Genomic DNA, 14,284 nt, shown 5'->3' with positions numbered 1-14,284 from the left:
ATCCTGAATACTGGACAGCAAGATGATTCCTGGCCCCAGGGAATATTTATCCGTGATAGCTCCCACAAACACCATCATCTGAATCCAAGATCTTGCTCCTCCCAACTGCCTAATTAATAGTGATGGATAGCTCATGTCAAGAAAAAGCAGGACAGGAGCACAAACCCAACCATTAGCAGACAGGCTGCCTAAAGTCAAAGTAAGCTAACAGATACCCCAAATACACAACCTGACATGGACCTGCCTATCAGAGGAAAAAGACTCAACTCCACCCACCAGAAAGTAGGCACTAGTCCCTTCCATAACAAAGTCTACACAAGTCACAGGACCAACCTCACCCACCTGGAGCAGAGACCAGAAGCCAGAAGAACTATGGCCATGAAGCCTGGGGAAAGAAGACCTGAAGCACAAGAAGGTAGACAAAGTGAAAATATAGAAGGATATCATGTGGACAAAGAATCAAGGTAAAAAATGATAAGACCAAGTAAAGGAAGAGGAATTAGGCAATCTGCCTGAAAAATAATTCAGAGTAATCATATTATAGATGATCCAAAATCTCAGATATAGAATGGAGAAAATGCAAAAAACAAAAATAAAGAGAAAAAACATAAAATTACCTAGGAGAAGTGAAGAAAAAAAGGGATGAACAACACAATAACTGAAATTAAAAATATACTAGAAGGAACCAATAGCAGAATAAATGAGGCAGAAGAACACATAAGTGAGTTGAAAGACAGAATGGTGGAAATAACTGCCAAGGAGCAGAATAAAGAAAAAAATAATGAAAAGAAATGAGGATATTCTCAGAGACCTTTGAGACAACATTTAAGTCACCAAGTTTTGAACTATAGGAATACTAGAAAAAGAAGAGAAATAGAAGGGTCTGAAAAAATATTTGAAGAGACCATAGCTGAAAACTTGCCTAACATGGGAAAGGAAATTGTCAAGTTCATAAATTCAAAGTGACCATATAGGATAAACAGTAAGAGAAACACACCAAGACAAATATTACTGAACCTAACAAAACTAAATACAGAAAAAATATTAAAAACAGCAAAGGAAAAGCAGCAAGTAAGATAGAAGGGAAACCCAATAAAGTTAAGACCTGATCTTTCAGCATAACATTGGCAGGCCAGAAGGGAGTGGAAGTGACAAAAGGGAAAAACCTACAACCAAGATTAGTCTACTTAGAAAGGATCTCATTTAGATTCAACAGAGAAATCAAAAGTATTACAGATAAGAAAAACCTAAGAAAACTCAGCTCCACAGAATGTGCTTTACAATAAATGCTAAAGAAATTTGTCTAGGCAGAAAAAAACAAGAGAAGGAGAGGACCTATAAAAGGAAACTGAAAACAATAAAGAAAATGGTTACATGAACACATGTATCAATAATTACCTTAAATGTAAATGGATTAAATGTTCTAACCAAAATAAACAGACTGGTTGAATGAATAGAAAAACAATACCCCTATGCATCATTTCTGTGGGATACACACTTTAGACATAGAGACACATACAAACTGAAAGTGAGGAGATGGGAAAAAGGATTCCATTACAATGGAAATTAAAAGAAAGCAGGAGTAGCAATACTCACATCAGACAAAATAGTCATTAAAATAAAAATAAAAACTATTACAAGAGAAAAGGAAGAGCACTATATAATGATCAAGGGATCAATCCAAGAAGATATAACAATTGTAAATATTTATGCACCCAGCATGTGAGCACCTCAGTACATAAGGTGAATGCTAACAGACATAAAATGGGAAATTGACGGTAACACAATAGTAGTAAAGGACTTTAACACCCCACTTCCACCAATGCAGATGGATATTTAATAAGGAAACTCAAACCTTAAATGACACATTAGACCAGAAACTGCAGAAATACAAAGGCTCATAAGAGACTATTATGAGCACCTATACCAATACTTTGGCCACCTCATGTGAAGAGTTGACTCATTGGAAAAGACTCTGATGCTGGGAGGGATTGGGGGCAGGAGGAGAAGGGGACAACAGAGGATGAGATGGCTGGATGGCATCACTGACTCGATGGACATGAGTTTGAGTGAACTCCAGGAATTGGTGATGGACAGGGAGGCCTGGCGTGCTGCAGTTCTTGGGGTTGCAAAGAGTCGGACATGACAGAGCAACTGAACTGAACTAATATACCGATAAAATGGACAATCTGGGAGAAATGGACAAATTCTAAGAAAAGTGAAACTTTTGAAGACTGGACCAGAATGAAATAAAAATATGAACAGATCAACTACAGACACTAAAATCCAAACAATGACAAAAAATCTTCCAACATACTAAAGTCCAGGGCCAGATGGATTCACAAGTAAGTTCTACAAAATGTTTAGAGAGGCGCTAACACCTATACTGCTCAAAAACTTTCAAACATGCAGAAGTAGGAACACTCCCAAACATATTCTATGAGGCCACCATCACCCTGATACCAAAACCAGACAAGCACATCACAAAGAAAGAAAATTGGAGGCTAATATCACAGATGAACATAGATGCAATGATCCTCAACCAAATACTAGCAAACAGAATACAAGAACACATTAAAAAATCATACATCATGATCAAGTGAGGTTTAACCAGGGATGCAAGGATTCTTTAATATATGCAAATCAAACAATGTTATACACCATATTAATAAATTGAATGTTAAAGCCCATATGATAATATTAATAAAAGCAGAAGAATTTTAGGTAAGGTTGAATACCAATTTTATGAAAAACTCTCCAGAAAAATGGGCATAGAAGGAACCTACCTCAACATAATAAAGGCCATATTCAACAATCCCACAGCAAACATTATTCTCAATAGTGACAAACTGAAAACATTTCCTCTAAGATCAGAAACAAGAGAAGGGTGTCCACTCTTGCCATTATTATTCAACATAGTTTTGTATGTCCTAGACATGACAATCAGAGAAGAAAAATCAAAGAAATCCATATTGGAAAAGAAGTAAAACTCTCACTGTTTGCAGATGACATGATACTATATGTAGAAAATCCTAAACATGGCACCAGAAAACTACTAGAACCAATTAATGAATTTAGTAATGTTGCAGGATATAAAATTAATACACAGGAATCCCTTGCATTCCAATACATTAACAATGAAAAATCAGAAAGAGAAATGAGGACACAATACCATTCACCATTGCAACAAAAGAATAAAATATCTAGTATTAAACCTTGCTATGTATATTGTCACCTTGCTTATAAATTTATATCCAGAGTACATCAGGTGAGATGCTGGGCAGGATGAATCACAAGCTGGAATTAAGACTGTTGGGAGAAATATCAGTGGCCTCAGATATGCAGATGACACCACCTTAATGGCAGAATGTGAAGAGGAACTAAAGAGCCTCTTGAAGAAGGTGAAAGAGGAGAGTGAAAAAGCTGACTTAAAATTCAACATTCAAAAAAACTATGATCATGTCATCCAGTCCCATCACTTCATGGCAAATAGATGGGGAAACAATGGAAACAGTGACAGACTTTATTTTCTTGGGCTCTCAAATCACTTTGGAGGGTGACTGCATCCATGAAATTAACATATTTGTTCCATGGAAGAGTAACTATGACAAATCTAGACAGTGTATTATAAAGCAGAGACATCACTTTACCAACAAAGGCCCATATAGTCAAAGCTATGGTTTTTCCAGGGACTTCTGTTGTCATATACAGATGTGAGAATTGAACCATAAAGAAGCCTGAGCGTCAAAGCATTGATGCTTTCAAACTGTGGTGCTGGAGGAGACTCTTGAGTCCCTTGGGCAGCAAGGAGGTCAAATCAGTCAATCCTAAAGGAAATAAACCTTGAATATTTATTGGAAGGATTGATACTGAAGCTCCAATTCTTTGGCTAACTGATGCAAAGGGCCAAATCATTGGAAAAGACCCTGATACTTGGAAAGACTGAGGGCAGCCAGAGAGGGTGACAGAGGATGAGACGGTTGGATGGTATCATTCACTCAATGGAAACAAGTTTGGGCAAACTCTAGGAGTTAGTGAAGGACAGGGCAGCCTGGTGTGATTCAGTCCATGAGGTCACAAAGAGTTAGACATGATTGAGCAGCAACAAAGGATACAAAAGACCTATATGCAGAAACTAGAAGATGCTAATGAAAGAAATCAAAGATGACAGATACAGAGAGACAATGGAGATGAAGAGATAATATCATGTTCCTGGATTGAATGAATCAATATTATGTAAATAAGTATACTACCCCAAACAGTCTTGAGATTTAATGCCATCCCTATTAAATAACCAATGACATTTTCCACAGAACAACAACAAAAAATTCCACAGTTTGTATGGTAATATTAAAGACCCCAAATAGCCAAAGCATTATTGAGAGTGAAAAATGGAGCCCAAAGAATCAAGCATCTTGACTTCAGACTATACTACAAAGCAGCAATCAGAAAGACAGACTGTGACAGGCATAAAAACAGAAAAATAGGTGAGTGGAATAGGCTAGGAAGCCCAAAGAAAAACCCATCCTAGGGGCACCTAGTCTTTGAAAAAAGAGGCAAGAATAAACAATGGAGAAAAGACAGCCTCTTCAATAAGTTGTGCTTGGAAAACTGTAGAGTTCAGTTCAGTCGCTCAGTTGTGTCCAACTCTTTGTGACCCCATGAACTGCAGCACGCCAGGCCTCACTGTCCATCACCAACTCCCGGAGTTTACTCAAACTCATGTCCACTGAGTCGGTGATGCCATCCAACCATCTCATCCTCAGTCATCCCCTCCCTTCTCTTCCCGCCTTCAATCTTTCCCAGCATCAGGGTCTTTTCCAAAGGGACAGTTCTTCGCATCAGGTGGCCAAAGTATTGGAGTTTCAGCTTCAGCATCAGTCCCCAATGAACATTCAGGACTGATCTCCTTTAGGATGGACTGGTTGGATCTCCTTACAGTCCAAGGGACTCTCAAGAGTCTTCTCCAACACCACAGTTCAAAAGTGTCAATTCTTCAGCGATCAGCTTTCTTTGTAGTTCAACACTCACATACATATATGACTACTGGAAAAACCATAACCTTGACTAGACAGACCTTTTTGGCAAAGTAATGTCTCTGATTTTTAATATGCTGTCTAGGTTGGTCATAACTTTCCTTACAAGGAGTAAGGGTATTAATTTCATGGCTGCAGTCACCATCTGCAGTGATTTTGAAGCCCTAAAAAATAGTCTCTCACAGTTTCTAGTGTTTCCTTATCTATTTGCCATGAAGTGATGGGTCTGGATGCCATGATCTTAGTTTTGTGAATGTTAAGCTTTAAGACAATTTTTTTCACTCTCCTCTTTCACTTTTATCAAGTGGCTCTTAGTTCTTCACTTTCTGTCATAGGGGTGGTGTCATCTGCATATCTGAGGTTATTGATATTTCTCCCTGCAATCTTGATTCCAGCTTGTGCTTCCTCCAGCCCAGCGTTTCTTATGATTTACTCTGCATATAAGTTAAATAAGCACAGTGACAATATACAGCCTTGACATACTCCTTTTCCTATTTGGAACCAGTCTGTTGTTCCATGTCCAGTTCTAACTGTTGCTTCCTGACCTGCATACAGGTTTCTAAAGAGGCAGGTCAGGTGGTCTGGTATTCCCATCTCTTTCAGAATTTTCCACAGTTTATTGTGATCCACACAGTCAAAGGCTTTGGCATAGTCAATAAAGCAGAAAGAGATGTTTTTCTGGAACTCTCTTGCTTTTTTGATGATCCAGCAGATGTTGGCAATTTGATCCCTGATTCCTCTGCCTTTTCTAAATCCAGCTTGAACATCTGGAAGTTCACAGTTCACGTATTGCTGAAGCCTGGCTTGGAGAATTTTGAGCATTGCTTTACTAGCCTTTGAGATGAGTGCAGTTGTGTGGTAGTTTGAGCATTCTTTGGCATTGCCTTTCTTTGGGATTGGAATGAAAACTGACCTTTTCCAGTCCTGTGGCCACTGCTGAGTTTTCCGGATTTGCTGGCATATTGAGTGCAGCACTTTCACAGCATCATCTGTTAGGATTTGAAATAGCTCAACTGGAAATCCATCACCTCCACTGGAATTCCATCACCTCCAATTCCTTCATAGTGATGCTTCCTAAGGCCCACTTGACTTCATATTCCAGGATGTCTGGCTCTAGCTGAGTGATCACACCATTGTGATTATCTGGGTCATGAAGATCTTTTTTGTATAGTTCTTCTGTGTATTGTTGCCACCTCTTCCTAAAATCTTCTGCTTCTTTTAGGTCCATACCATTTCTGTCCTTAATTGAGCCCATCTTCGCATGAAATGTTCCCTTGGTATCTCTGATTTTTTGAAGAGATCTCTAGTCTTTCCCCTTCCATTGTTTTCCTCTATTTCTTTGCACTGATCACTGAGGAAGGCTTTCTTATCTCTCCTTGCTACTCTTTGGAACTCAGCATTCAAGTGGGTATATCTTTCCTTTTTTCCTTTGCTTTTGGCTTCTCTTCTTTTCACAGCTATTTGCAATGCCTCCTCAGACAGCCATTTTGATTTTTTGCATTTCTTTTTCTTGAGGATGGTCTTGATCCCTGTCTCCTGTACAGTATCACAAACCTCTGTCCATAGTTCATCAGGCACTTTATCAGATCTAGTCCCTGAAATTTATTTCTCACTTCCACTGTATAATCATAAGGGATTTGATTAGGTCATACCTGAATGGTCTAGTGGTTTTCCCTACTTTCTTCAATTTAAGTCTGAATTTCAATTTAAGCCAATTTCTTCAATTTAAGTCTGAATTTGGCAAAAAGGAGTTCATGATCTGAGCCACAGGCAGTTCCTGGTCTTGTTTTTGCTGACTGTATAGAGCTTCTCCGTCTTTGGCTGCAAAGAATATAATCAATCTGATTTTGGTATTGGCCATCTGGTGATGTCCATGTGTAGAGTGTTCCCTTTTGTTGTTGGAAGAGGGTGTTTGCCATGATTAGTGCATTCTCTTCACAAAACTTTATTAGCCTTTGCCCTGCTTCATTCTGTATTCCAAGGCCAAATTTGCCTGTTACTCCAGGTGCTTCTTGACTTCCTACTTTTGCATTCCAGTCCCCTATGTTGAGAAGGACATTTTTTGGGGGGGTGTTAGTTCTAATCAACTTCAGCTTCTTCAGCATTACTGGTCAGGGCATAGACTTGGATTACCATGCTATTGAATGGTTTGCCTTGGAAATGAACAGAGATCATTCTGTCGTTTTTGAGATTGCATCCAAGTACTGCATTTTGGACTCTTTTGTTGAGTATGATGGCTATTCCATTTATTCTAAGGGATTCTTGCCCACAGTAGTAGATATAATGGTGATGTGGATGGCTACTCCATTTCTTCTAAGGGATTCTTGCCCACAGTAGTAGATATAATGGTGATGTGAGTTAAATTCACCCATTCCTATTTTAGTTTGCTAATTCCTAAAATGTCGACATTCACTCTTGCCATCTCCTGTTTGACTACTTCCAATTTGCCTTGATTCATGCACTTAACATTCCAGGTTCCTGTGTGTACAGGTGCATGTCAAAGAATTAAATTAGAACACTTCCTAACACTATACACAAAAACAAGTCAAAATGGATTAAAGACTGAAATGTAAGGCCAAATATTATCAAACTTTTAGAAGAAAACATAAGTAGTACACTCTTTGACATAAATGGCAGCAAGATCCTTTGTGACCCTCCTCTAACAGTAATTAAAATAAAAAATAAATTTGAAGCTAATAAAATGTAAAAGCATTTTCAGAGCAAAGGAAACTATAAACAAGTTGAAAAAACAGCCCTCAGAAAGGGAGAAAAATAATTGCAAATGAAGAAACTGACAAAGGATTAATCTTAAAAATATACAAGCAGCTCATGCAGCTCAATATAAAAAACACTAAAAATCTAATCAAAACTGATCAGAAGACATCAACAGACACTTCTCCAAAGAAGACATACAGATTGCCAACACATGAAAAGATGCTCAACATTTATCATTATTAGAGAAATGTAAGTTAAAACTCCAATGAGGTACCATTTCACAGAAGTCAGAATGGCCATCATCAAAATATCTACAAACAATAAATGCTAGAGAGGATATGGAGAAAAGGGAAGCTGCTTTCATTGTTGGTGTAAATTGATACAAACACTATGGAGAACAGTATGGAGGTTTCTTACAAAACTAGCAATAAAACTACCATATGACCCAGCAATTCCATTAGCCCCAGAAAGCTGTAATTCTAAAATACACATGTACCCCAGTGTTAATTGCAGCACTACTTAAAATAGTCAGGACATGGAAGCAACTTAGGTGTCCACTGACAGATGACTGGATAAAGAAGATATGATACATATATGCAATGGAATGTTACTAAGCCATAAAAGGAACAAAACTGAGTCATTCACAGTGATGGGCATGAACCTAGAGTCTGTCACAAAGAGTAAATTAAGTCAGAAAGATAAAAACAAATATATTATTTTAATGCTTTTAGCTAGAAAATGTTATTTTTGATCTATTTTCTATATTAGAAAATGTAATTTTTCTAGAATCTAGAAAAATCTTACAGATGAAACTATTTGCAGGGCAGGAATAGAGATGCAGACCTAGAGAATGAACACATGGACAAAGGCAGGAAAGGGGAAGGTGAGACAAATTGGGAGATTAAGATTTACATATATACACTACCATGTGTAAAATAGATAGCTATCGGGAAGCTACTGTGTAGCACAGGGAGCTCAGCTCAGTGCTCTTTGATGACCAAGAGGCAGAGGATGGAGTGGGTGGGAGTGAGGTTCAAGGAGGGAGGGCACATATTTGCACACATAGCTGATTCACACTGGTGTACAGCAGAAACTAACACAACATTGTAAAGCTCTTATACTTCAATTTAAAAAAATATTAAAAATTGAAAAAAAGAAATGTGAAAAGAAGACAGATTAGATAAAATGTTTGCTAGAAAGAACTTTTAAGGATATGAAGAACTTCACTTTGCCCTCAGTAGCATGAGAACAATACCCAAGAAAATGGTAACCTGAAATAATACAAAATTATTATGCAAATACTGATTAATCAGATTACTGTCAATTCACTTTCTCATTCTAAATAAACTTCAAATATATGTTATTAATAATCATGATATAATTAACTTCAAGATTCGTATGCCTTGTAGAATATGAGTGAGTGAGTGAAGTCGCTCAGTCATGTCCGACTCTTTGCGACCCCATGGACTGTAGCCCCCCAGGCTCCTCCGTACATGGGACTCTCCAGGCAAGAATACTGGAGTGGGTTGCCATTTCCTTCTCTAGGGGATATTCCTGACCCAGGGATCGAACCCAGCTCTCCCGCATTGCAGGCAGATGCTTTACCGTCTGAACTGAAGGGTTTAGAGGCCGTCAAATGGACATGACCTATAAAGGCAATTTTGATGGTTTTACATAGAAATGACCTCTAATGGAAGAGAACACAAATGGGAACTATTTGAGATACACTTCTGTGTAAAATGTAGTTTGCACATAATTCAGCATTTTAAATGAGCACTCTGCCAACCGAGACCAATATCAATCATCTCTTGAGGTTTTCTACTATGTACCAACATCAAATCTACATAGGGACAAATGTTACTCCTGCTTTTCTCTTCTATATCAAATGTCCTGAAGCCTTTGTGTCTCTCTGGAGCGAGGCCGAGTTTCCGAAGGCACATTCCAGTATAAACATCATCTATGGGATAGAGAAGGACCCGGTCAGTCACATTGTACAGTCTCAGGGCCAGGTGGCCGGAGTAGAGGAATTCGCCTCCTCCTGCATAAGGCGGGTAGACGCCAGTGTAAACAACTTCTGGGATGTAGTACTTGAGGTTCTTATCCCAATGAGGTCCAGCATTATGAATCACGTCACCAATAAACAAATCTTTGGCTTTGTTCCTGGATAAGCTATTCAAGTAATTCAGGAGATGATGGGTGTTCACAAAAACATCATCATCGCCCTTGAACCCACCTGAGAAAGAGTAAGGCCTGGTAAACAAAAGTTAAAAAAGAGCTGTAGAAAGCACATTAAAGAAAATTACTCTCAATTGCATGCTTGGTACTCAAGAAGAGATATAATCAATATGTGTGTTCATAGAAAAAGGCAGTTATATTAAAAGCAATATAAAAACATTTGCATAAATATTCAAATATTAAATAAATATTATATATTCAAATATTAACATTTGACATTCAAGTATTAAATGAATATTTGAATGTTGCACTAGTCAGCTGGACAGACTGACTGGGCCTTCTCTTCCTAGCTCAGGAATTGTTTAGAAGACATATTTATAATGAAATAATTTTTTATGCTATTGGCTTCTATTTTGAAATAAATGTTACATTAAATACCCTGGCCTAAAATGGGTAATCTTGCCTTTCTCCAGGGCATCTTCCCAACCCAGGGATCGAACCCAGGTATCCTGCATTGCAGACAGATTCTTTACCAACTGAGCTATCAGGGAAGCCCGAATATCCTGCAAAGAATGCATTCTGGCAAAAATGAGAAGTATGTCCAATATAAAAACAAACAGAAAGAATGAAGAAGATACTTTGAGATTACTGATATCTACATATTCATAGGAATAAATGATGTTTGTGGAAATCCATTTTAGTCTATAGTGCCTAGTTAGCCATTTCAAAAATTATTTCCCTTTGGTCTTTACAAACTTATAAATATATATGGGCATATACGTATATATACATATATAATGTTATTTGTATGTATTTAACATAATACATAAAATTATATGAACTTCTTCTTCTTCTTCTAAGTCGCTTCAGTCGTGTCCGACTCTGCGCGACCCCATAGACGGCAGCCCACCAGGCTCCCCCGTCCCTGGGATTCTCCAGGCAAGAAAAATGGAGTGGGTTGCCATTTCCTTCTCCAGTACATGAAAGTGAAAAGTGACTAGTACTACATTTTTATATATTATGTAATTAATATATATAATGATATATAGTATGTATTATTATATTAACATATGATACATGTATAGTATGTCACATTGTATAACCTGACATTGTCTGATAATTTGTAACTCTATATTACAGAAACCAAAAAAGAATCTCTAATCTCAGGTTTTACTTCATGATTTATTTTCTCCTGTAATACAGTGCTTCAAATAAAGCCACATTTGCACAATCATTTCCGCAAGGAAGAGAATTCTTTATTCTGTCTCAATATTGGTTAGAGTAAAATTTATGCAGCAAGTTAATTTCTTTTTGGTTCTTGGACATACAATCTATTGTTTCCATTTGGAGCATGCCTGTTGAATAGTAAATGAAAAGCAAAAGATGTCTTTTTGGTTTCATCACTGACTATTTGGTTTCACAGATATTTTCTTGGAATTGAACTTTTTCTTCACAGATACATAGAAATAAAATGAAGAGAGTAATTTATGATAGTTTCTACATTCAAAAGATTATTTTCTTTTGCTATTGTTCATCTTTATTGTGTTTAACAGTAGGCCATTAAATGAAATGAGACACCAGAAGTTTTCAAAAGGCTAAGCTAGCCTAATTGACAATATCATCAATTTCCTGGATTTTCTAATGATATAAACAGGAAATTGCAGAATATATATAAAGGGAAGCTCAAAGCTACGCTATCCAGTTTCATTACCATTTGTTCCTCATCCTTTTCAAAGGTAAGGATTTTATAACCAGTTGTTTTCCTGAAGCTCAGTTTTCCACTAGAATCAAAATATACCAAAGTTAATCTGAATGCAATATTTCTTTGAGGTTGTAAACAGATGGAGCCATCATATGGCTGACTGAAAGCATGTCGTTTGAAAATTATAAAATGGCTGGTGAAGACGACATACAAATGAACACCGAAATTGTAACCGGACCACTTCCAGGCATAGGTTCCATCTCTGACAATCCTTTTGCCACATCTCATGCTATATTCTTCAAGTTCGGTTTCAGTGATGTCTCTAGGACCAATTTCCCTGTATTGTTGTGCTCTAAGCAAGGTATACCATTGTCGTTTATAAACACACGATAACCATTCTGAAGGTATTAGAGCATCTTGTTCAATAACTTTTGTGGAGGCCAGGTCACAAATGATATGCTGAAACCTCAAATTTTTAAATACTGGTTGAAATACTATGCCTTGTTTAGTTTCAAGAAAGGAAATGCTACCATCATGTTCCTTGTGCCTGGAAAACCAGTTGTTTGCATTAACTAAAAGCTGTTTCATTGTGCCTTTCCAACCTGGGTTAAGGCGGAGGAACATCCACTGTTTGAGTGTAGTATATATATCGATTTCCTTTTGCATTACGAATAAATTAGAAGAAGAAATGACCAGATTCATAAGATCTGTACTGAGTTCCTTGTAAAGTTCAACACTTGGATGAGTCATCAGATTGTGGAGAAGCCATTCAAAGCACCCTGTCTTTACAGAATGTAACCCATAGGTCTCTGCTGCCGCATAGAAGCTACATACAGTTTTCACATTAATTGTTTCCTTCATGGTCTTATCACACTGCTGAATTAAGTCCTCTACTTGAAGCAGGCACGCGGTTGCCAAAACTCTTGGAACTTGAAGGGGCTTAATTAAGACATATTCATTCCTATACAACGAGCCTAATACAAATTGCAAAGATTCTACATTTATATTCTGGTCATTAATCTCCAGGTCAATAATATCTTTGTGACATTCTTTCCCAGAATCTCTAAACATTGTAGCAAAGTAGTCCGACTGACATAAAAACATTTTGTGTAAACACCACACTTTCCCCAGAGCACGGATTTTAATGTCACTGGTTTCCCCATTTAAAAATAAAGTTTGGTAAGCATACTCAGATTTGATCTTAACTTTTTTACCCTGTCTTGTACAGACGACTTGCTGTAGATCCTCCTCCTGGTTGTGACTCATCTCAGACTCTGGGCCTAAGCTGGGACCGGTGCTCTGTTTGCGTTTACGGCTTCCAGACACATAACTGGGGCCTGCCTGGGCTTCTGGCTGCTGCAGTTCCCCTGTGCCAGATTCCCTGCATTGCAGATTCCGACTGTTCAAGGGCCCCATAGATAAAGGCTCTTAGGGCCCCTAAAGAGACTGCTGCAGAGACTTCTCTGCCACAGCATTGCTGTGGCGTGCCACCTCCGCTTAGGCCCTAGTTTCACTTGGGCATTTTAGCACAGTCCCAAACGTCACAGTGGAGGCTCTGCATTCTTCATTCTCTGCTCCAGCCCCTCCCTCCCTGTGGCCCCGCCCACTGCCTCCAGTCTTCCATTCAGTCTAGCCTATTGTTCAGGGCCCCTGCCTCCAGGTTTTCCTTGAAAATACTTTCCTATAAGGGAAATGACTGAATCAAAGGCTTTTGGATCACAGTGTTAAAGAGTGTACATATTCACATTTCTACTGCAAGTGGGAGAATTCTTTTCTCAGCTGTCAGCAATATTGAATATAATTATCTGCCTTCAACTTTTAGTAATTTAAAAAAGATGAATAGTGGTATATCATTATTTTATTATTCCTCTTTCATTATAGAGAAGGCAAACTTTTATTTGATGTATGTGTGTATATGCATATATATGCACAAAATTATACACATATACAAAATTATACATATATAATTTTGAAATATCAGTAAAGATAAAGAGATATTTCAAAATTTTCTGATAAGGTACATCTTCATATTCTTTGCTTATTTCTGTATGAAAAGTGTTAGTCACTAAGCTGTGTCTAACTCTTTGAAAGCTTATGGACTGTAGCCTGCCAGGCTCTTCTGTCCATGGGATTCTCAGGGAAGAATACTGGAGTGGGTAGCCATTTCCTTCTCCAGGGGATCTTCCTGAACCAGGGATCGAACCCTGGTTTCCCACATGGCGGGCAGTTTCTTCACTGTCTGAGCCACCAAGGAAGCCCCAAAAGAAAGTGTTAGTTACTTGGTCATGTCCAACACTTTGTGACCCCATGGACTGCAACTTGCCAGAGTCCTCTGTCCATGAAAGTCTCCAGGCAAGAAAACTGGAGTGGGTTGCCATTTCCTTCTCCAGGGAAATTCCTGACACATGGATCAAATCCAGTCTCCTGCACTGCAGGCAGATTCTTTATCCTTTGAGCTACCCGGGAAATGTTTATTTCTGTATAGATTTATATATATTTTCTCCTTAGTGATTGTCAAAAGCTTATTAGCTTCTTATAATGTAAGACTACACATATGTATGGTGTGCATGTGTGCCAAGTCACCTTCAGTCATGTCCCACTCTTTATGACCCTATGGACTGTAGCACACCAGGCTCCTCTGTCTATGAGGATTCTC

General features: G+C 38.1%; 1 protein-coding gene across 1 annotated transcript; it reads right to left on the bottom strand.

Annotated features, from left to right (window-relative positions):
• Positions 1 to 11,082: 11,082 nt before the first annotated feature.
• LOC133243440 (germ cell-less protein-like 2) lies at positions 11,083 to 13,358 on the bottom strand. The gene has a single exon (XM_061410360.1). It carries the CDS (start codon positions 13,042 to 13,044, stop codon positions 11,548 to 11,550), a length of 1,497 nt encoding a protein of 498 aa, XP_061266344.1. The 5' UTR covers positions 13,045 to 13,358; the 3' UTR covers positions 11,083 to 11,547.
• Between the last annotated feature and the right edge of the window lie 926 nt (positions 13,359 to 14,284).

The sequence above is a fragment of the Bos javanicus genome, chromosome X (genome assembly GCF_032452875.1).
Source record: "Bos javanicus breed banteng chromosome X, ARS-OSU_banteng_1.0, whole genome shotgun sequence".
Lineage (NCBI taxonomy): Eukaryota > Metazoa > Chordata > Mammalia > Artiodactyla > Bovidae > Bos > Bos javanicus.
Note: the sequence above shows the minus strand (reverse complement) of the source record. Positions and strands in the feature narration are given on the sequence as shown.